General features: G+C 37.7%; 1 protein-coding gene across 3 annotated transcripts in view; it reads left to right on the forward strand.

Annotated features, from left to right (window-relative positions):
* Positions 1–26,678, forward strand: part of LOC127957601 (teneurin-1) — a 131,602-nt gene extending 104,924 nt beyond the window's left edge. For 2 of the 3 annotated variants that reach the window (XM_052556221.1, XM_052556222.1), the window contains exons 23-33: positions 3,005–3,159; positions 7,011–7,377; positions 8,848–9,358; positions 14,913–15,085; positions 16,398–16,657; positions 18,964–19,254; positions 19,876–20,266; positions 21,340–22,560; positions 23,257–23,399; positions 23,885–24,642; positions 24,895–26,678. In XM_052556221.1, coding sequence (XP_052412181.1) covers positions 3,005–3,159; positions 7,011–7,377; positions 8,848–9,358; positions 14,913–15,085; positions 16,398–16,657; positions 18,964–19,254; positions 19,876–20,266; positions 21,340–22,560; positions 23,257–23,399; positions 23,885–24,642; positions 24,895–24,967 — 4,343 coding nt within the window. In that variant the 3' untranslated portion in view covers positions 24,968–26,678. Of the gene's footprint in view, positions 1–3,004; positions 3,160–7,010; positions 7,378–8,847; positions 9,359–14,912; positions 15,086–16,397; positions 16,658–18,963; positions 19,255–19,875; positions 20,267–21,339; positions 22,561–23,256; positions 23,400–23,884 lie in introns of all 3 variants that reach the window. The other variant, XM_052556223.1, reaches the window with a different exon arrangement.
* The last annotated feature ends 19 nt before the right edge of the window (positions 26,679–26,697 follow it).

The following is a 26,697-nucleotide window of genomic DNA, read 5'->3' on the forward strand; positions in this document are numbered from 1 at the left end:
CCTTTGAAGGGCAGAGGGAGGTATACCCCTCTGAATGCAGAATAAATAATTAAGCTCGTTATGCTCATTAAGTGAGTAATATGCTTCGTAATTAGCACCCATAACAAGATGCATTTGTAAACAGGCTTATTGAGGCGGATAGAATTTCTGCAACAAGGGTAGTGTGTGTGCGTGTGTGTGTGTGTGTGTGTCTCTTCATGTCTTCATATGTATTTCTGTCTGGTTAACAGCACAACATGATGTGTATTGTTTTCTGCACGCAAGTCTGAATGGATGCTCAGCATTTCAAAAGCTGTACGCCACTCATCATGACTGAATAGTAGATTAAAAGTACTGAAAACTGTACAACGAGACTGGGGCTACTCTAGTCAACATTTCTCAGAAGTGATTTACTTTTCAAAGTCAGTTGCTGTATAGGGACATGCATCAAAGTCTTGGCCACAAAAAAACTATTGAACATTTCCACTGTTATTGCACAGGAAAAATGATACAGATCAGTTTTCATAATGGCAGGCTGCCACTGCACATACCCTATTAGAGGCTATTTGATGGCTTCCCAACTAAATTTAAACTGTAAGACAATAATGCAGCACATAATTCATTAAAAAATTATTTTGCCAATGAAAAAAAATGAATTGATAATAACTACATTAAGATTATAATATATAAAACGCATGATAACTTCCAATAATTGGTTTTATAAAAATTTAGTACTGTAAATAATAGTTATAACTACACATCATAATAATAATGTTTTCATAATTTTCAATAGTTTTTCAGTTTCAAATTTTTAGGTTATGATTTTATGACATAAACAGTCACATATGACAAGTGGGAATTGAGATGTTACAATTATATATGTAGGTTAAGTCCAAATAATAGCAAATTATAACAATTGTCATAATTATGACATAAAACATGTTTTATGATTGCCCTTGTGACAATAGGCAGGTCTCCACTATAAAGCAATGAAACTGATCAAATGGACTGGTCTAGATCACATAAACAATCTATTCTGACAGCTTGCCAGCAAGCAAAATAACAATTAATAAAAACAGATTTCATTCTGGAAGTTTGCCGTAAATGTAGATTTGTATATAGAGGATTGTTTTTCTGCCAAATTGGTGTTTGGTTGTAAACGTGCAACTGTTGCATTGATTTTGGGTCATTTTCGAGTTACAGAACATAGATGATCCATCCATATTTACTCCAAAAATATAAGTAAAAATATTGTTTAAATATGATTGAGTCAGCCCAACTACAGGTACATTAGTTTAAATCATTTTAAGGGTCATGGCAGGTAGAAAAAAGCTCCTCAAGGGAGCAACTGCACATATTCAGTTTTTTCAGTATGGGTTGGGAAAGAAACAGGCGATGCCACTAGTGAAGTACTGCTCTGTGTCAGCTATTATAGTCAGCAGTTTATCCATATGGAGAAGATGCTGTTACCGCTATCCATACTGACGTGTGTGAGCTGTCATTTACTGGAGCTGTGTTGAGATGCACTCTCTGGGAAGATTTTCTTGCCATATACTGTCTCCGAAAATATGTGGATCCTGTTAGTATTATCTAAATTGATAATTCACATAAAGCATTTAAAACATCTGCCACTGCATGCATGTATATGTGTGTGTGTGTGTGTGTGTGTATGGCTACACGTGTGACTCAATCTCCCAGAGTAAATCAAACGTGGTGAGAACAGACCAATATGTCTGCTTATCTCTCTGATTCTCATTAGAGGAAGAGAGCGAGAATAAAGAGAGCAAATTAGAGAAGGGAAAGGAAAGCCGCAAACACGCACACATACACACACACACACACACACAGTGCTATTTGCCACAACAAACTCTGATGTGTGTGTGTGGGAAAGAGATGGTTATATAAGCCCGTTCCCACTTCAGAGTGAAATCCCTGTAGAGGACAAAAATATCAGTAAGCGCCACAGAACAAAAAAAATAAATAATAACCTCTATGCTTATTTGTGTGGAGGTGTTCCAAATAGTATACAGCCCTACTCTTACCTCTATCTATACTGTGCAGAAGATGCAGATATGCACAGAATACATGGATTTGCCAAAATTAGCAGTGTACAACCAGAGGACATTGTACGAAATACTGTATCTCATAGTGCAATGCACTCAACTTGACCTTTAGTTTCCAGTGTTATAAATTAGCCAGAAATAATATCAGCTGTGGTTTTTATAACATGTTTCTTGGCTTCATTATTTGATCAGAGTGCCAAATGTTAAGACGCAAAAATTGATTACAACTAAGTAACCATTTCAATTTTTTGCATGAGGACTTCGTTGAATTTTTACATGCCATTAAGTTTACTGTGAAATAATGTCTAGCTTGCTCTTAATAAAAATGATGTGGTCATAAGTGGTATTAAGTATACATTTAATATTCCCTTCAGAGCATATTTTGCTACTTACAAAAACTGTATGCTTTGCTCGATCTGTGGAACAGACATCTTTAAAGAAACAATAACAATAAAGCACAATGAAGTCTTTGACAGCAATGAGGGCGGCGTTTGTTTCCTGATGTTAATGGCCTGGAGGTGTATTTGTGCTAAAGATCAGTTTTAATTAAACTGTAACAATGTATGTTTGTGCATTGTTCGATTTAAATGTAAAACCGAGTTGCCTTGCACAGCTCAAGGTGATTTGCAAGCATTCGAATAGAACAAGACAAATGAAAGAGAGAAATTGAATGAACAATGAAACGAAATACCGGATTTTTGTGCATATCTGATGTTATTTCACATAAATCTGCATGTATAAGGTAATTTGCATATATTTAAGATAATGTGAACAGAAGAGGAATATATTGCCTGAGACGGTGAAACTCGTCTTTCTTTCATTGCACCGTTCTTCATCATCTGCCGTAAAGCTGTGACTGCATCGGCAGTTCAAATGTAATGTTATTTGTTACGCCAATAAAGCGCATTAAAACTGAAAGAGATGGAGAGAAATGACTGTGTGTGTATCCTGTTGTCCTGCAGGTATCGCAGTGGACAAACACGGGTTCATTTACTTTGTTGACGGATCAACGATCCGTAAGATTGATGACAAAGGAGTGATAACAACCATCATTGGGTCAAACGGACTCACATCCTCCCAGCCAATCAGCTGCGACTCTCGAATGGACATCAGCCAGGTGAACAAAACACACACACTGGTACAGATTTACATACGGCGGCTCCATGAAACATTTAGAATAAAACATTATGTATGAATGTCATTGCATTAGAAACAAAATATCAAGCCAAGTGTCTCCTGCAAACAAGTAATACTTGACCTTTTTCTATGAGCAAACTTCATTTTTCTTAGATATTTTTGCAATTACTTTTAATCAGCTGCTCCCAAGGTTATTTTGTAGTAGCAGTATCAAGAAAAATGGCAGATTTCAAACATGTTTACTGTACCTTTTTAGGGCCGAGTATCATTGTATAATTCCTGATATACTTTTAATTCACAAGCTGTCAACTATATTTTAATATATTTGGGTATATATTTTTCACTTAAAATGTCCATTTTCCATCTTATTAAAACATCATTATCATGTTTTTGAACTGTTAATTTGTTAAATTCATTATTGTTTAAAAGAACTGACACACTTTTGTTTTGGGCTACACTGTATGTTAATGATTTTGTGAATGAACCAACACAGAAGAGTCATTTGTTCATGAATCAGACTACACTGCATGTTTTGATTCACAAAAAATAATTGTTTGTGGTTTGGGCTACACTGGTCAAGCTGTATGTTAATGCAAAATAACTTCAGAAATGTAGTTCACACAAATATTTTTTGTGAACTGTGCTACACTGGTCATGCAATATGTTTTTGATTAGCAAAAATCTGTTCATGAGATTAATTTGTTCATTAATGAGATTAACATACTGATCACACTATATATTGTTAATCAGGCTACACTGATGATGTTGTGCAGGTATGTCTGTCTTTGGCCCATAAGGACAACTCAATAGAGAGACACATTCTTGCCATTATTTACATGGTGTTTTTGTTGCAGCACTTTCGAAAACAGACTGCAATGTCATGTTCACAAGTCAGGAGAGTTATGATTTCTTTTGCTATGGCAAAAAAGATTAAACACCGCAGCTGAAAACAGTGCAAACACAATGCAGGGAACTTTATGAAGATATTTATTTTAAAATATGACAACAGGGCCCAAACTCTGCATTTTTGTGAGTTAGCTGAACAGAACACAATACAAATATGTTTTGGGACAATGTAGAAAAACATCAAAATCTGAAAAAAGGTAGATATTGATTTTAAGAATCAATATCAGGATTGTTTAAATTAAGTTTGAGATTCATTGGAAATTTGAGACTTTTACCCAGCCCCTTAACATTTTATACCCACACAAATTTACAGATCATTTATTTGCACATAAGATATTTCTTAGATATGGCCTACCTCAGTCAGTTTAATAAGCACTTAACTTGTTAAAGGCAGTCACACCCGCTTTGAACTTTCTGATTGTGTGCAGACATCAGAAAAATGATCTGTCAGTATGTCTTCTCAAACACTCGCTTAAATGAAGTGAATAACAGCACACAGAAGCTGAAAGATGAAAGATGAAGGAAACCCTTCATACACACCCCACACAGCGAGTCTCGACCAACCCCCTCTCTCTCTCTCTCTCTCTCTCTCTCTCTCTCTCTGTCTCTCTCACTCTCTCTCTCCTCCTGGCTCTTTCTTTCAACCTTTTCCTTCAGCTCCACAGGATTCACACACACACACTTTTCACTGTTCACCTCAAGAGTGAGAAAGTGCTGATACTGAAGGTCTCTCTGGTGCTACAGAGTTACATTATACAGCTTGCAGTAACATCCTTACTTTTCTTTTATCTCTCTTTCTACTCTTCATCCTTTGAGGTTTCCGCCTTTTTTGTTCTATCCATTTCGGACACTAAAATCGTAAAGCCTTTCTCAAACATAAGGCAATTCCACGTCTTTCTTTTAAAGTGCTCTTAAAAATCTATTTTACTCTCTCTCTCTCTTTCTGTCTCTCTCTCCCCGTGCAGTTTAACTTAGTGTGTCCTCATTAAATCTGCAGGACCGCTCTCCCTTCAAAGTCAGACACAATTCTTTTCCGCTTCTGAATAGCATCAATTTTTGGCAGACTGTCCCTTGATTTCTCTTTCATTCTTTCTCGCTCTCTCTCACTGCCATCTACACACACACACACACACACACACACACACACACACACTGCACTTCTTCACAGTTCATCTGGCGGGGTGTGTTGTGTGTGAATAAGAATCAGACAGTGAGGAGAGATAGAGAGAGAGAGGGAGAGAGAGAAGGGGAAATGAGGTGCCGCAGGCCACTGGGTAAAAGAAGCACTGAGATCTGCATAATTCCCAGCATGCCTGGGATATGACACACTTCACACTCAATACTGTCCGGCTGTCGGGCAGCTGCGGACACACACACACACACACACACACACACAACCAAGATGTGGTTTTTGTACCTGGCTGCACATTAGCGCTGCGTGCTATGACTAAAATATTATCACTGTAATGGTATATATCACAATGCAGTTATTTTCACAGGAAATTTAACAGGGAAATGGTTAATATCATGGATGTAGATAGCCAAGAGGGTATTTTTTTCTCCAGACTGGAACAGTGCTACTGCTCCCTGCCCCTGCGTTACATGATTAGACTGCAGTCTACATGTTATTTTAATGATAGTAGACCATAGACTTAACTGTGAGTGACTGAATTTTTGTTTTAAGCAACAAAAATTATTCATAGTGCACTTGAATTGTAAAATTCATGAATTATAAAATATTGTTTTAGAATGCTGCTTTGGATTTGTCTCTATCAAGTTACCAATTTCTCACATTTGAGGATCATTTGTTCTATGTATTTTCAGTTTGATTGGTGCACATCACTATATATATATATATATATATATATATATATATATATATATATACTTTGTATATGTAACTGTGTGTTTAATGTTATATATTATGTTATGAATGATGAATAAGATACATATACATATATAATCACTGTATTGTTCTATAATAAGATAATAGATGAGATAATATGTCACTATAATATGTTTCTTTATATTTTGGTGTATACTCATAACAAATATGTCTAGCATCCCCTTACGGAAGGAAAATATATTTACCAATATATTTCTTAAAATATATTGTGATATATTGTAATATATTATTTTAAAATTTTTATTTTCTAATATATTATATATTTGAATACATTTAATAATATATTGATGATACATATATTATATAATATATTGCAAAATATACAAATGATTGTCGCTTTCAATATATTGCAATATATTGGAAAAAATAAACATTAAATCCCATATATAAGAATATATGCCTAATATATTACATTATATTTTCCAATATACTACAATATGTTTGTTTCATAAGGGTCAGTACAAAGACAGCCTGATTATGTATCACTAGATTTCGAAAACAAAGCAGCACAACTAATGTTGTTAAATGGATCAGTGGACGCAGGGTGCATCTTTTGCCTCACGTAGTGTAGCATAATTTATTTTTTGTTGGTAAAAGAGGTTTTTCCACGTCCAGTGGTGAAAAGTAGTTTTGGCGTTTCCACCTCCAGATGACCAGCGTGCGACACAGTTTGCAGAGAATATTTTTCTGCTCGCTCTCAGATCTTGTAAATCCAGTCTAGTCCACACAATTCAAGACACAGTATGATATCAATTCTTCACTTGTTTGGTAATTTCACATTCCTCCCTGTTTCATCTCTTCCCTGTGTATATCATGTTAAACAGTCCTGCCCACTGATGTTACATGTAAATCAGTATAATTATAGTCAAAATGATATAACTCGCTGTCCTTCACGTCAGCTGGAGAGAGTATGTCTGAATGGGCCATGAGCAGATGAGAGTGGCTGTGAAATCTGTCATGGTGAAAATCACACTTTTTACATTCCTAGCAGGTAATAATGTACATTTGTGTATCCACAGGTGCGTTTAGAGTGGCCCACAGACCTGGCAGTGAGTCCGCTGGATAACTCTCTCTACGTTCTCGATAATAACCTTGTGCTCCAGGTGAGCGAGTCCCAGCAGGTGCGTGTGGTTGCTGGACGACCCATCCATTGCCCCATGGCCAGTATTGAACCGGTTCTTCTTGGGAAAACAGCGGTGCGCTCCGTGCTGGAGGGAGCTAAAGCTATTGCTGTCAGCCATCAGGGGGCTCTGTACATCGCCGAAACCGACGACCGGAAGCACAGCCGTGTGCAAGAGGTGTCCACAAATGGAGAAATGGTCATAATCGCGGGGGCGACCAGTGAATGTGATTGCAAGATTGACCCCAACTGCGAGTGTTTCTCAGGTGAGAGATACATGTGCACAAAAACTGCTAAACGCAGTGATTTTTCTGTGGGTTATTCATATTAATGTTGTTATTTTCCCATGTCAAACCTTTTTTAATAAGCCACTGGTTATAAAAATGCTGAATTTTTAATGCAGATTTTGTCTTGGGTGAGTTTTTGAAAAATTGCAACACTGGGGTTTGAAAGTAGAAAAATTTCACCACTGTTATAATAAAGTATACAAATTGGCTTTCTGGAGCAACCTTCCCAGCAAGCTAGGAGGCTGAATTTCAGATATGTTAATTTCAGAGCAGTCCTCTGACACTCTCTTAAATTTCATAATCCTGGAAGAATTACTTCTGAATGCATACAAGCCTACAGTGCAGTTGCATTGACTTCTGTAAAAGCCTTTCCAGTAAGCTAGAAACTTGAGTATGTTCGTCTGTGAGCGACCCTCTTACTCTCACTAATGTTTTACTTGCCTACGTTGAAAAGTTTATCCGTGATCCACTTAATTGTCTCTTTCGCTATATATTTTTGTATTCTAATATTGTTACATTGTGTACTGCCCTACTCATATAATTATATGAAGGAGAAATGATGCTGTTTAGTGTATGTAGTGTTCCACATCATGGGTTCCTTTCGGTAGCTACATACACTACTGTTCAGAATGTTCATGTTTTTTTCTTTTGAAGGAAAGTATTAATTTATTAAAAGTGGCAAAGACATTTAGCATTCATCATAGTGTTACAAAAGATTTCTATTTATAAAAAAGACTTTAATGAACGGTCTATCACATTTCCAAAATTAAAATTAGAATGATTTCTAATGGAACTTAAGACAAGAAAATTCAGCTTTGCCATCACAGGAATAAATGACATTTTAAATATATTTAAGAAGAAAACAGTTGGTTTAAATTGTAGTAATATTTTACAATACTGTTTTTACAGTTGAATTTTATTATATTTATATATATATATATTTTATTTTAAACCTTGGTGAGTGTGTCAAAAACATTACAGAAAAAAAGATTATATATATATATATATATATATATATAATTATTATTCTGTTCAGTTGTGAAATGAAAAATGCAACATATTATTTATATCTATAACAAATCCAGTGATTTTTTTTTTTTTTTACATTTTTTTGGTCCAATTACATTTTGGCTGTATTTGATCCAAGCCAGTCAGCAGTGTGTCAGTAGGCAGCTTGCTGTGTGACTGTAGCATGCTGGGAGATTCAATTTGTACATATCTCCCTGCCAAACGTCTTGCTATGACACATGTAAGAGTCTGAGCTGCTGTTGCATGCAGGTTTAATTATTGAAAAATCTTTCTTTTTTAACTACTGTAGATAAGTGTTGCATTTTTACTGCAGAGGGTCTCTGAGGGTTAATCGTTAAGCTCAACACTGAATACTTAATGAACTAGACTTCCATTTCTTTCTGCTCCTCTTTCTCATTCTCTCCACAAATTTGTTCCCAGGTGACGGAGGTTACGCTCGTGACGCCAAGCTGAAGTCTCCCTCGTCTCTGGCAGTTTCTCCTAATGGCTCCCTCTACATCGCTGACCTCGGGAACATGCGGATACGCCGGCTCACGGCCAACCATCCTCAGCTCTCTCCCGAGGGGATGTACGAGCTCACCTCGGTTGCGGACCAAGAGCTCTATCTATTTAGTCCAAACGGTACTCACTTGTTCACCCGTAGCCTTGTGACGGGGGACTACCTGCTTAACTTCACATACACCCCTGAGGGCCACCTGAGCAGCATAGCAAACAGAGAGGGCACCATAGCGCAGTTACGGCGGGATGCTAATGGCCTGCCCCTGTGGCTCGTGGCCCCGGGCGGTCAGGTTTACTGGCTGACCATTAGCAACGCAGGAATGCTGAAGCGCATCTCGGCTCTCGCGCACGACCTCGCGCAGCTCAGTTACTACGGCAACACGGGGCTGCTCGCCACCATCAGCAATGAGAACGGCTGGACTACTGTCTATGAGTAAGTGATGCCCTTCGTTTACTCTCTCTTTGTCTGCCTCTCTCTCTCATCAGGAGAGTGCACTGCATCGCTTGATTTATAGGCGCGCGTGATAGCACGATCTGTCTTCGTTTGGGTGTGTCATATCCTGTCGTTGCTTCCTTTAGAGTCTACTTCGGCTGCCACACAGCCTCACTTGCATACTCTGATAGTCTAAAGCTGTTTTATCAGCACGAAGAGTAGCAAGTTTCTGCTATACTGTATACAAAGCAAAATTACCTCCAAGCATAGATTATTTTTTACCTGTGTCTAATCTAATCATGCTAAATCAGAATTTATCAGAAGGAAAATAATCTAATACAATCTGATCGACGGTGTTACCTGAGATCGTTTGAAGGAGTGCAGCAGTTCGATTTCTCAAGCTGCGGGTTTTTTCTGCTGCAATGAAAATCACTCAGCCTTAATCTATCCAATAAAGAAAAGAACTCTGTATCCTCTTCTGAATATCACTATGAAAGAGCCTGGGTACCTGCGAGTGTGTGTGCGCATGCGTGTGTGTGTGTAAACTGTTTGCATGGGCATTTTCAGGGATTTGTGAGACTGAGCTGCAAGTTCTAATTTAGTGTGAAAATGTCAGGGGCTTCTTTTCCTCTCTCTCTTTCTCTCCTTTTTGTTTGATCAACTCTCTGACCTTTCACACAGTGTGTTTACACACACATACACACACATCTACACGTTCTCATGCAGCTCATGGTGTAGTGTTGAGGCAGATCACATGCCTGGCTCCCTGTGCTCAGTCTGTTGTGAGACACTGCCCCCTGCTGGTGCATACTAGTGTACACTCAAGCGTTACACTGATCAGCATTGAAGTTCACAGGAGAAACTCAAAAATCATAGTTTGTTCTGTAAAGCCTAATAACAGCCAAAAGCACAAGCAGTAAACGGAAAGCAGTATATTTTGCAATGTAATACTTTATATATTACCATAATTTAATTCAGTAGATAAAATGAGCTAACAATAAGCAACCATTTATTAATGCAGGTTATTACTAATTGATTTAAATGTAATGTAAAAAAAAAAAAATAACATTAACCTAGAATAATAAATGCATTAAAGATATTTTGGGGGTGATAACAATTTACAATTGCTGTTCGTTAATATTAGTTAATGCATTAGGGATCACGAGCTTACAGTAAACAATACATTTAACAGCATTAATTAAGTCAAGATGAAGTAAAACACACACACACAAAAGTTTTTTAGTTCATGATCATGTAAACAGTGTAGTAACTAATGTTTATTAATTTACATTTATTGTAAGATAGTGTTAGATTTTTTTATAATCTATTTGTTTATCATTGTTGAATGGGTTCGTATGTATTTCCATAAGCCTGTAGCTTATTCAGCAATAGTGGGGAATCTTATTTAAATTATGTTGCAACATTCTGTTCTGCACACAGCTCTGAATTAGAGGAAGTGGTGTGTTGACTTTGATCAGTTCCCTCATCCAGAAGTAATAAGTACTGAATATTTCAGAAACATACCTCAAAGCAGAATATGCGCCAATGTAGGTGTTGCAAACTCGTCAACAAGCGCCCCTGGTACAGGGAAATTTCTTAGATCTGATATGCATGCAGTAATGACTTGAGATAAAAAGTTTTTTTTTTTTTCTGCTGATCAGATGGGCTGTGTCTCAAAACCTAGCTGCCTATCTAAACATTGTTTTGGGGAACTTTCAGTTTTAAAGGCATTTTACATTTTGCGGTTGTTTCTTTTTGCCATTTTCCAAAGTGATTTACAAATGAGGAATTCAACAAAAGTGAATCATTGCATGAGAAGTACTGCAATTCAGAAGTCTAGAATTGCACTGAAAAATTCAAGCTACAATAGAGATGAACGGGAGAGGCAATGTTAGAATAGCAAGTAGATCATTATTTATTTTATTTAATTTTAAAAACAGAAAATAGCATTGAGTCAAACGCAAAATCAATGCCAGCTTGTAATGTTTCTGGTCTTTTAATGAGATATCTGACTAATCTGTGAACAGAAAATTGCAGGAATACAAACTCAGGCATCATTAGTCAACTAAACATGCACGTCTACACTAGATGTAAGGAAAAGGTGAATTTCTCTAGTTAAAATATATGATTTTAAAAACATTTTCATCTCACCCTCCGCCTGAAAATCATTTTGATTTTGAGACCTCTAATATAAACACTCTTGAATGTGCCCAGGAACTTGAGGGAGTTCAAAAGATCATTCCACCATTGAGGAATAATGAAATTTTGGGAAAGTGATTTTGCGCCTGTTGATTTGATTTGCAAAAGTGAGAGGCTGCTCAATATGCATGCCTTTGTGTCTTGGTGAAAGCAACTGGCAACCAGTGAGGCGAGACAAAGGCGTTCAAATTATCAATTCAAATGTTCAAATGCACCTATGATGCCCAAAAATGCATTTCGGTAGGCAGCTCATTAGGTTTTGACACATAACCATATTAATTGTGCTTGCTAAGGTGAGCATCACTGTCACTGTTGCTCCTAGCACTCAAAACCCCTTAGCAACCGCATAGTAACTACTCCGCTCGTATTATCTTTAGAAAATGCAGAAATATAGTTTTAGGACAAGATTACAGTAGAGTTTTAATGAGAATCCAGTAATGTAAACCATGGATTAGCTGCTTATCCCTGCACAGTCAATCCATTTAGTCCCTTTTCAAATAAGGTTTATTTGTATAGCGCTTTTTGCAATACACATTGTTCCAAAGCAGCTTTAGAGAAAATAGAAAAATAAAGAAGATAAAAGCAAAAGAAAAATAGTGGCTTAAAACCCCCCAGTGAGGAAGGAAAGGAAGGGAAGAGGCCCTAAGATGTTTAAGTAGATGAGGAAGATACAGACTCAACATTTTATGTAGAGAAGACGACGGCGGCTGATGTCTCTTGATCTAAACTGCAGGCCTTTGAAAGCTCAAGAGCTTCATCAAATGAAAAGCTTTTATTCCTATACATCAGTGTGGGTGGCCAGACACAAGTATATGAAATAAATCGGCATTGACATTGACAAGACATAAATAAATTAGGAGCAGAGAAAATGAGCTGGAGCTGTTTCGTTCTAAAACGACTCTAGAAATGGAGAAATGAAACATGTCAGAAGTACTTCACCCACTCGTTATATCACATGACTCGCTGTCCACACAGATCTGTCCTCTTCCTCACCTTTATAATGTATCTCACACCCCACACATTTGTCTTCCTGTCATTTCTCATTGACTTTTACACTGAGTTAATGATATTTTCTATCCTTACCTTTATGTAATTGTCATTGAGACATTTACTGTATTTAATAAGCTGTTTAAGCTGCAGTGTTTGTAGGTGATTTCAGTCTTTACTTTCTTTAAAACGGCAAAGTAAATCGAAGGAAACTACGGTTGGATAGGACTGTGTGCTGTGTGCTTAGCACAGTGTTCATGAGTTCACTAATCCCAGCGTATAATGAAGGTAAACACATTTGGCATGCTGTCAAAGACAGGACTGCAGCCTGAGACTCGAATAAAGCTCTTAAGAACCCTTGGACTACTTAATAATGAAGTTACTAATGAATGAATAAGGGTAGAGGAGGAGTTCAGGGTTGGTGGGATGCTGGAGAATTGTCACAGAAGTGAGTTAATTGACTGTTTGTTTGCATTTATAATTAACAGGATTAGATAAAGAAGCTTCTCTTGAAACGTCTGCATTTGAAGTGATGGTCACACTTTTAAGGTCAAATTCTCACTATTAACTACAACTTTTGCCTCAAACTCCTACTTTGCTGCTAATTAATAGTTATTAAGGTATTTGTTATGTTTAAGTATTTGGGTAGGATTAAGGATGTAGAATATAGTCATGTAGTATATGTGCTTTGTAAGTGCTAATAAACAGCCAATATGTTAATAAGTATCCTAATAAGCAACTAGTTAATAGAGGATTGGTCCATATACTAAAGTGGGTTACACTTTATTTTAAGCTTCCTTTTTACAGTGTAATTATACATTTAAGTACTGTAATATTCATTAACTACATTAGAATTATGTTTAGGGTTTGCCTTAGGATTACTTGCATGATGTATTGTCCATATAATAGTTAGTACAAGTAACAAGGGCACCCTAAAAAGTGTTACCCTAAATGCCCTATAAAAAAGGACATTTCCTTAATCATTTGAAATAAGTGACATGTAACTAACATCAAGATTTCCTTCTCAGTCTAAAAATATTTTTTTTCCTGCATTATCTTTTATAAATATTCACAATAAAAACATTTACTAGACAAATAAAAACATATGTCAGAATGTCATTAGCAGTGTTGGGGAAAGTTACTTTTAAAAGTAATGCATTACAATATTGTGTTAATCCCTAAAAAATAACTAATTGTGTAACTTAAGTAACTTTTTATGGAAAGTAATGTGCTTCATTACTTTTGAGTTACTTTTTAAAATCTGGGCAGGGCTTGCTTGTTTTTTAATATAAAAAAGTTATTTTACAAATGTAAAAGCTGAAAAAAATTGTAAAACACTTCTGAAACAAAAGTGTAATTTTTGCTAAATAAGATTCAATTGGATCGTCGAAGGTCAGTAGCAAAGACACTAGTTAATAAAATAGGATTAAATACATAAACGATATTTGTCTTATTTAACATAACTAATGCAGTTTTGTATAATATTCTGAGTTTACATTTGACTGTTTTTATTCATTTTGAGGATACATAGGAATAATGTACATAGAAAAAAGTAACTGCCATTACTTAATTGAAAAAAGTAACTCAGATATTTCCTTCTAAATTAAAACGTAATGTGTCACCTAACTAGTTACTTTTAAAAAAGTTATCTGGTTACGCAACCCATGTTATTTGTAATGCGTTACCCCCAACACTGCTCATTAGTACATTAATTATACATTATTATTTTTTATAAATTTTTTGTCCTACACAGTCAAACTACGGTAAAGAAGAAGAAGCAGAATAGACACAAAAGATACTGATGTTCCAATTTGTGTATAACTAACAATAAAAACATCCTTTAGCTTGTAACTGCAGGAGAGTGTGACTCAAGTTTATTTTTAACAAGGTCTCTGATCATTTCAGTTCCACCTTCACAGTTCAGCACATTTCAGTGGATTGCTTTATGATCCTGTCACAATGTAATTCAGTCTTTGCAAAGAGGCCGTTATTGAAGAATTCAGCACATGAACTATATTGGACCCAACAGCAAACCCAGGCCGCATGCAAGTGAAGCAAGCCTTGTTTCTCATTTCACATGCGAAGAGGTCTTAAAGGCACGGCAGCAAAAAACAGCCTGTTTACTGCTGTTGTAAGGGTCAGGGAGAGAATAGAAAATTGTCATGAAAAACTAAATTATGACACACGAAACCTTGACTAGCGTTTCAAATGTCATCGAGGGGAAATAAAATGATAAAAAATGCATGATATGACCCCTTTAAACTCCCTTACATGCACATGCATTTACGCTCATTTATTTAAACTTTAATACAGTCTTTCTCTCTCAGACACACACACACAAACTAACAGAAAGTGTTTTTATGAGCAGGTATAACTCTGATGGACACCTCATCAACGTGACCTTGCCGACTGGAGAGGTCAGCAGTTTCCATGGAAACATGGAGAAAGCTGTCAGAGTGGAAGCCACTGCCTCGAACAGAGAAAACTTTATTATAATTACAAACCACTCTGCAGATAACACCATCTACACACTTAGACAAGGTGAGAGAGTGTATGTGTGAGAATCTACAGATTCTTTGTTTGTCATAATGTCAAATACAGTAGCCAAAAAAGTATTTGAAAAATGTATGTCATTATTTCATGAAGGGTTGGGCAATATGCTCGTAGACATGATTAGGTATACATTTTTCACTTTGCACTGCGGTTTAAAAATAAGTGATTTTAAACTGTTGAAATGCAATCAGCTGTGAAAGAGAACTAATTTCACAATATGTACAATAATGTCTGTGAGCGCTGTCTGAGGTGAAGACGGTGCTCATAACACGGGAGTATTGAACGGAGTTATTTTTGCCACTTTAAAGGCCTTGAACGGTTAAATCCAGACACTTGTAAGTGTCAAGATGCCCATCTTTGCAAGTATCCTCATAAACGCAGCAATTTTAGGTCTTAAGTGAAAGCAAACAGCTGAGAAAAAAAACACGTGTAATAGTATATTACTGGAAGCTCTTAAAGTGACAGCAGTCTACTATTTCAGCTGTCTCTCATTCATGTCAATCAAACAACAAAGAGAGAAGTTTTTCTCTGCTCTTGACTAAATCACTTTTGTAGCTTAAATAAGAAGACTTTACACAGTGAAGAATACGCATTGTTTTATACATTTGAATACTTTATACAATGTATGAAGCATTTCTTATTGATTTGTTCTTTTGTCCTATTCCTTTTAATTCATTTCTTAATCTTAATCACTGTGAGTGTTTTTTGTTTTTGTCAAATTTTTTGTGACATTGACACTGGTGACAATTTTTACAAAATGTTGACATCATAAAAATGGTATTTAAAGCAAAAATAACTATATTATACATTAACTATATTAACTCTTCCATCTTTATTTGAGCCTCTAATTTTAACTTTCACTATTGTAATTAAATTCTTTAAAAAAAAAATGTAACTACCTTTGTAATCTTTTGTATTCTATCCATTTCCTTTTCATTTATTATATAAAAAAGACCTCTAACACTAGCTTGCTCTGTTCCTTTTTTTAATCAGTCTGATTTTTTTCTATTTATTAATGTATATTATTTAAAATCCCTTGCTACGTGTTCTGCATTTAAGCTAACTGAGACTTTTTATAGGGCTTATATATCATTGCTCTTTTGTTGTTTTTGATTGCTTCCATTGTCCTCATTTGTAAGTCGCTTTAAAAAGCGTCTGCTAAAAGACTAAATGTAAATGTAAATATATTGTTACCGTGAAATAAAATGACTTGTATTGTGTTTAAGGTTTTAGCCATCGCTAATTTTATATAATTAATGTAGCGAATTTAAATCTTATGAAGCTTTTTCTCTCTGTCTAGCTCACTCTGTTAGTGTGTATGGCGTTAGAGATGATGGCTCTTTGTGGGTGACGTATGCCAGCGGGATGGACGTTACTCTCAGTACTGAACCAACCGTCTCATCAGGGCTCTTGCCAGGAGCATCGTCAGGCCTCGTCCATCCCACAGTCGGAAGATGCAACATCACATTGCCGGGGGAACCAGCTCACAGCCTGATAGAGTGGAGACAGAGACGCGAACAGGCCAAAGGGAATTACACAGCATATGAACGGAGACTGAGGGTAATTCACAGACACACACGCAGCATATGAATATAGACTGAGAACAATTATGTGTTTTCTGGGTGGAGTGGCCAGGGTATAGCATGTAATGCACAGGAGCGCAATATGATTTTTTATCCAAAATGTCATAAGATGCCCAAGTGTATCACACATTGTTCTGTGAGGTGTTTACAGAACAAGCGAGTAAACTTAGAAATCCTTGTTCATTTAGGATTGTTCTTAGACTTAAAATACAGTCATTATTTTGTGTTCACCTTTGTGCTGAACAGTCAGGTTTTTTAGGTTATGTTAACAGTAGTAGTTAACGCATGATTAGATTCAAGTGGAGCTGTCACAGCAAATGCAGCATTCATCACTGAGGTCAAGTCAACTAAAATGGAACCAAATGAGATCGTGACTCGCATTATTCATCTACTTCCAAAGTATTGTGTTCTTTCTTAATTTATTAAAAGATAAATTAATTTATTCCAGCTTTGGAATTGAACCCGGGTCGTTCTAAATGAAGAGGACTAATCTTATCTCTGCCTCTGCATATTTCTCATAATGGTGCTACACCGAGCTTTAATTAACACCAATGCGCTTTAAGCTTTAATTGCATGATTTTGTTTGATAAACTACATTAAAGCAAACCTCATTTATTTTATATTCTTCCTAAAAAGGTGGGGGGGAAGCTCTGACACAAGTCAAACACTTGATATTTATTTTATTGGTGATTTATAATGTAATTGAAACTTAAGCTTGAAAAATACTTTTGTCTTTTGGTCTTTTTCCATTCAAGGACACTTTCCTGAGTACTAATAGTTGCCAGGATGTTAGCAAGATGGCTACAGAGTTAACTGACTTTCCTTAAAGGGACTTTGTTGTAGTGCGAATGGAAGAAATAGACTACGCTACACTCCTACACTCTCTAATATACACCCTGTTAGAGGCAGTGCACAGTCTAAAGGCCCCTGTATACTTCAGACCAAATCCAAGAACAAACTGATGACGAATGCTGCTTTTTCAAAAGTTCCATTCATTTGCAAGGAATCCTGAAAACTAATAATATTCTAGTCTTCATTGTAAACCGATCCTCATTTTTTGTGGGAAAGTTTTTTTTTTCATGATTCTTTGATGAATAGAACCTTTATAAAAGCAGCATTCATTTCAGAGAGAAATCTATATACTGTATAAATGTACAGTATATATTTAATTGTTTTAAATTAGAGTGAAACCATTACTCTGGTTGTAACTATAAATAAGGCTAATAGCAATAATAATAATAAATTTAAAAAGTCATTAAAAAAATCTAAAAATAGAATTGTCATTTTTCTTTCCGTCCCTCATGTGGTGATAGGCAAAGACAATGTGCAGCCGCTGACCTGAGGTGTTTTTATAATAAATATATAGTATATTTCTGACACAGTGGACAGTGCTTTCTTTCTTTTCAAAGTCAGATATGGATTATTCCAAGTTGGAATTTCTAACTTTATTAGTTGGGTTGAAGGCAGTACAAAAAGTCTGCCTCGGTGCAGTATTTTTAGGGACAGACAGCATTGCATTTTACTTTGTTTGGGTTTCCAAATGTGATATAACCATATTTTGCTTGTGTTTGTAATTTGGTTTATTCCAATTAGTCTCACAGAATTACTCCGGTTGCAGGGGGCATGTGTATGTTAGCACAATTAATTGTAAAGCTCAGGACCAGCTCAGCGAGGGCTCTGGATTTTATAATAATATGGGGATCACTGAATTAATGTTATTGGCCTAATTCCACCCAGCATGTGTAACTAGCAGTGTTCCCATTTACTTTTAAGCTATTTTTTTGACCAAATATTGCATGCAAGGGTTCAGTTGGATGTTTTTCCCATTAGCCTAATTTCTAATTTGTTAGTGGACGCCACACCTCGCTGCTGTAAAGGGCAGCTGGCTCAATTACGGATTCAAATATATTCAGCCAAATTCTAACAGGCATCTCTACGGGACATTATCTTTTTATGATAGCAAAATCTTCTTGAAGGTCCAGACTCTGCGGGAGCCTCTTTCAGTGGGAGACGGCCGAAGCGATTCATCTGCATAGAGCTGGAATTTGATCTCGGAATCACAGAGTGGAATCAGGAGCTTCAAGCTGTTCCAGATTCGTTGTCAATTCATTGATGTATCTGCTGAATAACGTTGGCTCTAACAGCAACCCTGTCTCCCTCTGTGCCCCTGAGAAAGACATTTTCTTCTTTTATTGCCAGTTTTATTGCACACACGTTTCTTTGTACTCCGTTATAATAAGATCATAAGTTTTGGCATCTTTCTCATCCCCTTTTTTCACTTAGGCTCACAACAGGAACGTGTTGTCTATAGATTATAGTCAAGACAGTCGGGTTGGAAAGATATACGATGACCATCGCAAGTTTACCCTGCGGGTTCAGTACGATGACAAGGGCAGGCCTTTGCTCTGGTCTCCCAGTAAATACAATCAGGTGCGAGTAACGTACTCGAGCGAAGGTCTGGTCACCAGCATACAGAGAGGCAACTGGACCGAGCGCAGAGACTATGATAACGGACGCATCATCACACGGACCTGGGCCAATGGAAAGATCTGGAGCTACACCTTTCTGGAGAAGGTGTGTACAGTACTGCATGTGTGTAAGAGCTGCATCTGCGCCTGTGTGAATCTCAAAATTTAGAACATGTCTAGGTCATATTTGACACCAAAAATGGGATGTAAGAAATCATAACTTAATTGTTTGTTTGATTATTAATTCATTTATAATCAATGTTAATATTTTACATTTGTAAAAAAAAAAAAAATTTATAATTTTTCTTAGAACAACTTGTTTTATTTAGATTTGAATTATTATTATTAATTCATTTTATCCTATTATAAATTCATTCATCTATTTATGTATTAATTGAAAATGTAAATTTTACAGATGCTTTATGGTTAAGATTTTATTTTTTAAGCAAAAGAAAGTTCGATTTTGTTTGTTTCTTCTTTTTATTGAATGTGTTCTTTTGATTTTGGGGTTTATTGTTAATTTATTTTTCGTGAGATTCACCAGCCAACTGGTACTTGTTTAAGTCTCAGTGGTCTTTCTCTTTTCTCTTTTCTTCCCTGGTTCTACTATTCAAAAACCATTTAATGTGACATGTTTTTATGAGATTCACCTGCCAACTGGTACATTTAAATCTAATCTCTAAATGGTCTCTCTGTCTTTTTCCTCCGGTTTTTCTCCTGCTTTCAGTCTGTCCAGCTGTTGTTACACAGTCAGCGGCGCTATACATTCGAGTACGATCAGACAGACTGTCTGCTGTCGGTCACCCTCCCCAGCATGGTGAGACACAGCCTGCAGACCTCGCTATCTGTGGGCTACTACCGAAACACCTACACCCCACCCGACTCGCCCACCTCCAGCTTCACGCAGGACTATGCCCACGATGGGCGCCTGCTCCAGAGTCTGTACTTGGGCACAGGCAGGCATGTGATCTACAAATATAGCCGAGTGGCCCGGCTGGCTGAGATCCTCTATGACTCAACACTTGTTACCTTCACTTACGACGAGGCAACAGGTGCTGTTAAAACCATCCACCTGATGCATGAAGGATTCGTTTGCACCATCCGCTACAGACAGACAGGTACAACACTTTTACTGCTGGGTGACCAAAATCTTGTATCACAGTGTGAGAAATGTTATATAATGGTATATCATGAGAGAACTCATGGAAACCAAGAACTGATTCTTGTCTGACAAATCATTTTGAACCATTGTCAATCAATATCAGTGTTGTTGTTTTTTTGTTTTTTTACGTACACAAATGTTACCAACCAAAGACTACTTTGGGTCAATAATTAATTTAGTTAATTCATTTAGTGAATTAATAACATGCAGAAAAGGCAATATAGTTTGATTCCTAAACAAATGACTGTTATGAGTTGATTCTGTTTTAGTTAATCAAACTGACTGGTTGTTTAATTTTAATTCAAATGAAACTGTCATATGGTTAATGGAATTACAATTTTACTCAAAATATTTATTTCATAAAATTTAATTTTTAAAAATTCCCATTCTTAATTATGCTATAATTATTTTCGTAGTAAATTCAACAATAATTCTTTGTTTATTTTAATAACAATGTGGTGCCCTTTTTGGTTGAAATACATTAAAAAGGACATACAGTACACTAATAGCTAATCAAATATATCTGCTACAGTGTAAATGGTGTAGTACAATCTTTACTGGCTGGAATGTTTCTGCCATCACATTATACATAATGTCAGCGCTAATTGACAGAAAGCCAGCTAATTTGATTTTTTCCACATATTTAACAAGTTTTGCTGTAGCCAGTAACTAGGCAAAATGGTTAGATCATTTAGCAGAGAGACAGGTAGCACCATGGCATCTTTGCCCAAATAAACAGGTGAGTTGATAATCCCATTAGACAGAAAGACAAGTTAGATGGGTGAGCAGTTGGACAGGTAAACAGGTTATACTCTTGCACCAATAAACACACAGTCTGACGTTTAATCTTCCTTTTGTCACATCACTTGCACTCGCCTCCTGCTTGGCTGATCTAAAAGCGCTTTGAATCACAATCAGTCATCTGACAGTGGGAGAGTTCATTCTATCGTGGCAGAGCTGGCTCATGTTTTACCTTACCTCTGTGGCTCTCTGCTTACTTCTCATTCTCTCTCTATTTTCTGGATTCAGGTCCTCTGGTGAGTAGACAAATATATCGTTTCAGTGAAGAAGGACTGGTAAATGCTCGCTTCGACTACAGCTACAACAACTTCAGGGTCACCAGCATGCAAGCGATGATCAACGAAACGCCACTTCCGATTGACCTCTACCGCTACGTGGATGTGTCAGGACGAATTGAGCAGTTTGGAAAGTTCAGCGTTATCAACTACGACCTGAACCAGGTCATCACCACACATGCAATGAAGCACACTAAAATCTTCAACCCAGACGGGCAAGTGATCGAGGTTCAGTATGAGATTCTGAAAGCCATTGCCTACTGGATGACGCTGCAGTACGACAGCATGGGACGCGTCACAAATTGCGATATTCGCATCGGCGTGGACAACAACATCACAAGGTATGCGTACGAGTATGACGCAGATGGGCAGTTGCAAACAGTCGCCATAAATGACCGGCCACAGTGGCGTTACAGCTACGACCTTAACGGAAACATCAACTTACTAAGTCATGGTAACAGTGCCCGTTTGACACCGCTACGCTACGATCTCCGCGACCGGATCACACGCCTCGGAGAGATCCAGTATCGCACTGATGAGGATGGGTTCTTGCGCCTCCGAGGCAACCTGCTCTTTGATTATGGTTCGAATGGACTTCTTTTGGGTGCCTACGACCGAGACAGTGGACAGAGGGTATGGTACCGTTACGATGGGCTCGGGAGGAGAGTGGCCAGCCGCAACAGTGATGGATCACAGCTGCAGTTCTTCTATGCCGATTTGATGGAACCAACACGGGTGACACACCTATACAACCACAGTAGTTCGGAGATCACCTCCCTCTATTACGATCTTCAGGGACACCTCATCGCAATGGAGATGAGCAGCGGTGAGGAATTCTACATAGCATGTGACAACGCCGGAACGCCTCTTGCGATTTTCAGTAGCCGTGGCCATGTGGTGAAGGAAATTCGGTACACACCCTACGGAGACGTTTACAGAGATTCCAATCCCACCTTTCCGCTCATCTTTGGATTTCAGGGTGGCCTTTATGACTCTTTCACACGGTTGGTGCATCTCGGTCGACGTGACTATGATGTGGTAGCTGGAAGATGGACGACACCCAATCATGAATTGTGGGCGGAGCTGAGTGTGAATCCGAAACCATTTAATTTGTATGCATTTAGGAACAACTATCCTCTGGGCGAGCTACAGGATGTAACCAAGTTCACAACTGGTAAGTTTTGTTTTGTGACCATTAAAGTTCACCCAAAATTGAAATTCTGTCATTAATTACTCACTCTCATGTCCAACAGATTCACTTTTAGTTTGTGTTGAAAGTAGAAGTCACAGTGAGTCAGGTGAAACAAATGTCATGCTTTTGGTTTGGCTTTGTGAGCTGTGATTGTGCTTTTGTCCCAGTAACACTTCCCTAAGGTAAAATTAACAGCAGAGAAATAGCACATGGCAGAACTGAGATTCATTAGTTAGAGCCGAAGCAACGTGCTGTAGACTAATTACTAGGGTGGTCTTCCTCAAGCTAACTAGGGTCAAGTGTATTGCTCAAGGCTACGTTGGCATTGCACCAAGATCTCCATAACACAGGGTCAACTCCATTTTAGAGTGGGCCTGCTCTTTTTAACTGTTAAATTACTTGTGTACTGTTGAATGCAAAATGAGCCACAAAACAAAAATAATTGTTTAATGTCAATGTTTTCCATATATCACATTACATAAGTCTCACTGAATACAGGGAACTCATGCTAAATGTTTTTTTTTTATCACAGTCACACTGCATTAAACGCAGTTGTCACCTTTTTTTTCTTTTTTTTTTACACAAACAGGATATTTCCTTATGTAGTTGTTTACCATGACTAAGTTTAAAACTTAACTTGAAACTTTCATGATAACATTTTTGCATGTTTCTGTGCAGATATCAGTAGCTGGCTGCAGCTCTTTGGGTTCCAGCTTCATAATGTGGTTCCAGGGTTCCCCAAACCAAAGGTGGAGAACACCGAGCAAACATACGAGATGATGGCCACACAGATTCGCACACAGACCTGGGATACCAGCAAGGTGAGCTGAGGTTTCCCACAACATGGTTTTTATTGCTAACACAATTACTTAAAATTCCTTTTTAGTCTAGTCTTAAAGGGTTAAAGATATTTTCTTAAAAAGGATTCATCATCATTTGTTAAACGGGGTTAGGGCTTTCATGTTCCAATATGAACAAAAAGCACCATAAAAGTGTCTTAAAAGTATTATGCTATGTGTTATGCTTATGCTATATGTTCCAACTATTCTCAAGCCATATGATAGACATCTTCTTGACACGTTGATGAAAGTGTCGGCAATGTCAGACTGGTGAATAAATCAAATGAACAAATTTAACAAATATTTTTAATTAACTGATTGATTCAGGTCACAAAACCTGAATGAAATGTTCCCAAATACATTTATCGGGTTTACCTCACCGACTCAACATTTGTTGATAAACTATTCCTTTAGTGCATCAAACAACACTCAATGTAACTATTTCATAACATCTCTCCTCACCTCAGATTGTACTCGGCATCCAGTGCGACCTTCAGAAGCACTTGAAAAACTTCATTTCATTGGATCGCCTACCCATGACGCCAGCAAATGGGAAAATCGGAGGTCGCCAAGGCCGCAGGCCAATTTTCTCTGCCCTTTCTTCGATCTTTGGCAAAGGTGTAAAATTTGCCATCAGTGATGGAGTGGTGGCGACTGAGATAATCGGCGTGGCGAGCGAGGACAGCCGTCGCGTCGCAGCCGTACTGAATGGTGCTATATACCTGCGTGGCCTCCATTTCACCGTTGAGGGGCGTGACACACACTATTTCACCAAGTCCGGCCCACTGGAGGCAGATCTGGGAGTGGCCGGGGGCGGAGCTGGAGGCGGAGTCAGAGTGTTAGAGAACGGCGTAAACGTCTCTGTGTCCCAGATAAGTGCTATGGTCGGAGGGGAAATGCGGCGATTCGCTGACATTGTTCTCCAACAGGGGGCACTTAGCTTTAACATTCGTTACGGAGCAACGCAGGAAGAAGAGCGTACTCGCGTTCTAGAGGCGGCACGAATACGAGCTGTGCAGGGGGCGTGGCTGTGGGAGCAGAAGAGGGTCCTGGAGGGGGAGAGCGGAAGTTTGCCATGGACTGAGAAAGAAAAGGATGAGCTGGTTGCAGAGGGCCGTGTCTCAGGGTATGATGGGTTCTACGCTCTACCTGTTGAACAACACCCTGAGCTTGCAGACAGCCCCTTCAACATTCACCTGATCAGACATGTGGAGACTGGTCGCAGGTAACAGCGGCACCTCAGCACACCTCTACATGCCTACACGCCCCTTTATACACTCCAAGCTACCACATATCTCTTCAGCTTTTTCTAGAACCCCAACCAAACGAAGCGAGAAAGACTCTATTGCCTTTAAAATGTGACAAATGATGGTATTGTTTTTGATTTTGCATTCATTTATGCACTCTTAGCAAGTTCGGATTCCTGTTTTTCGGTTTCGTTAGGTAGATTTTGTTGAAAATCTTTCTTGTTTTACAGTGGCTTAACAGTTCTTACAGAAGAACAAGCCTTTCTTGCCAATTGGAGGGCACAGAGAACCATTCACCTGTGACTGTTCTCGGCATACATTAAAGAGTCTTCATCTCTACACATGCTGATTCTCTCACTTGAGCGTGTACAGTAATCATTCAAACTGGTTATGGCATTAACTCTTGCAAACCTAAGGGGTTTCCTTGTGAGCTCTGTGTTAAACATTTCTCTCCAAATTTTCAGTCGATCTGCATTCCAGGATTCACAAAGATGGTTTTTCAAGCCCTCGGAAGTTCGAATGACCTTCCAGAAACCCGACCTTTCAGCAGAACTCTAAGAACTGTCATATCGCAACAGCTTTCTGGAGTCCTTGAGAAGCATCTGACTCAAAACTGTCACAAACTTAACCCCTGGGCTGCAAGAGAGTCACAGTGTTTGCAGTCTTGGCAAGAGCTCACCACCATCTTGTGTTGTTTCTGCTTAATCAGTGTTGACGAAGCTGAGAGAATTACGCAGCTGCTGTGGAAGACAAATTTGTTCTTTTTTGCTAAAAGTGTACAGTTAAACTTTTTTTGTTTCAAATGTAGAAATCAAAAAATTATGTATGTGGAAATTGTGCCTTCCTGGTCTGCTAGAAACGATCACACGAAACGGGCTTAGACATATCGTACATACTCAACTTCAGTATTCGTCACAAGCCTTAGTTACATGCAGTTATTTTTTTATTTTAGTTGTTATTTATTTTTGCTGGGGAGGGGTTTGGCTAGCAGGAGCCAAAGACATGAATGCTAATATGCCTGCGAGGTGAATTCATTAACCCCAGGATATAAACCTGTCCCAGTTTACAGTTAATATGCTGCTCTTTTTTTATTTGTTCTCATGTGATTCCACTCTTTTCTGTTGCTTTCGCTTTTGCTGTACACTTAATGTGAAACACACATTACGTGTTGGTCATTTCGGTTTCTAAACAAGTGTCAAAGCACCAACGTTTTGGATTTTTCCAGTACTTTGACAGGTTCTTTTGCTTTTTTCTGATCCCTCTCGAAACTAGTAGGAGGCCTGATGAGGAAGATACATAAGGAAATGAAAGAATCACCTACTGAAGAACGGTATTTTTGTCTTTTCCAAACTATTAAAGTCTGCAGCACTGTGGGTAGACGTTCTGTGTGTAGGACTCTTGATATGGACTTGTATATCATTAATGGACTATTGTAGACTGTTTATAGATACTGGACTATTTATACATGACATTCGAGAGAATTAGGAGTAAATGTATTTTCTTGTGAATTCTGTGGATATGCTGTACCATCAAGCTTTGTAATCTTAATCTGAGATATATATATATTTGCACATAAAGGTGAAGAGATAAATGCATTAGACTGAATTTTAAGAGCGTGCAAATATGAACAAATTTGTGTGAGAGGTGCTCTGAAGGCACGTTACGTTTCCAACATTTTGCAGATGTTCATTTCAATCGAAGTATGATTATGTTGCACGAAGAAAATAAATTGTGGCGGAAAATATTTTTCTTTTTATCTTAGTTTGCAGCTTTGTCATATTCACAATCATTGCTGAAGTGAAAAGGAATATGTAACTTTTTTTCCATGATTGAATCATCTTCCTCTCTCAAAAGTCAAGTACTAAAAAACTTCAGTGTCCTCTCCTTGGCCAAACAAGTTCCTGTGGTGTATATTTGGCGGATAGGCTTTATGTACACAGTTTGTTAAACATGCCTATTTAAAAACAAAGTACTTTGGCCAGTGGCATTTTTATAAATAAAACCACAAATGTAACCCTTTCTTCTGTGTGTGA

The sequence above is a fragment of the Carassius gibelio genome, chromosome B5 (genome assembly GCF_023724105.1).
Source record: "Carassius gibelio isolate Cgi1373 ecotype wild population from Czech Republic chromosome B5, carGib1.2-hapl.c, whole genome shotgun sequence".
NCBI classification, from domain to species: Eukaryota; Metazoa; Chordata; class Actinopteri; order Cypriniformes; family Cyprinidae; genus Carassius; species Carassius gibelio.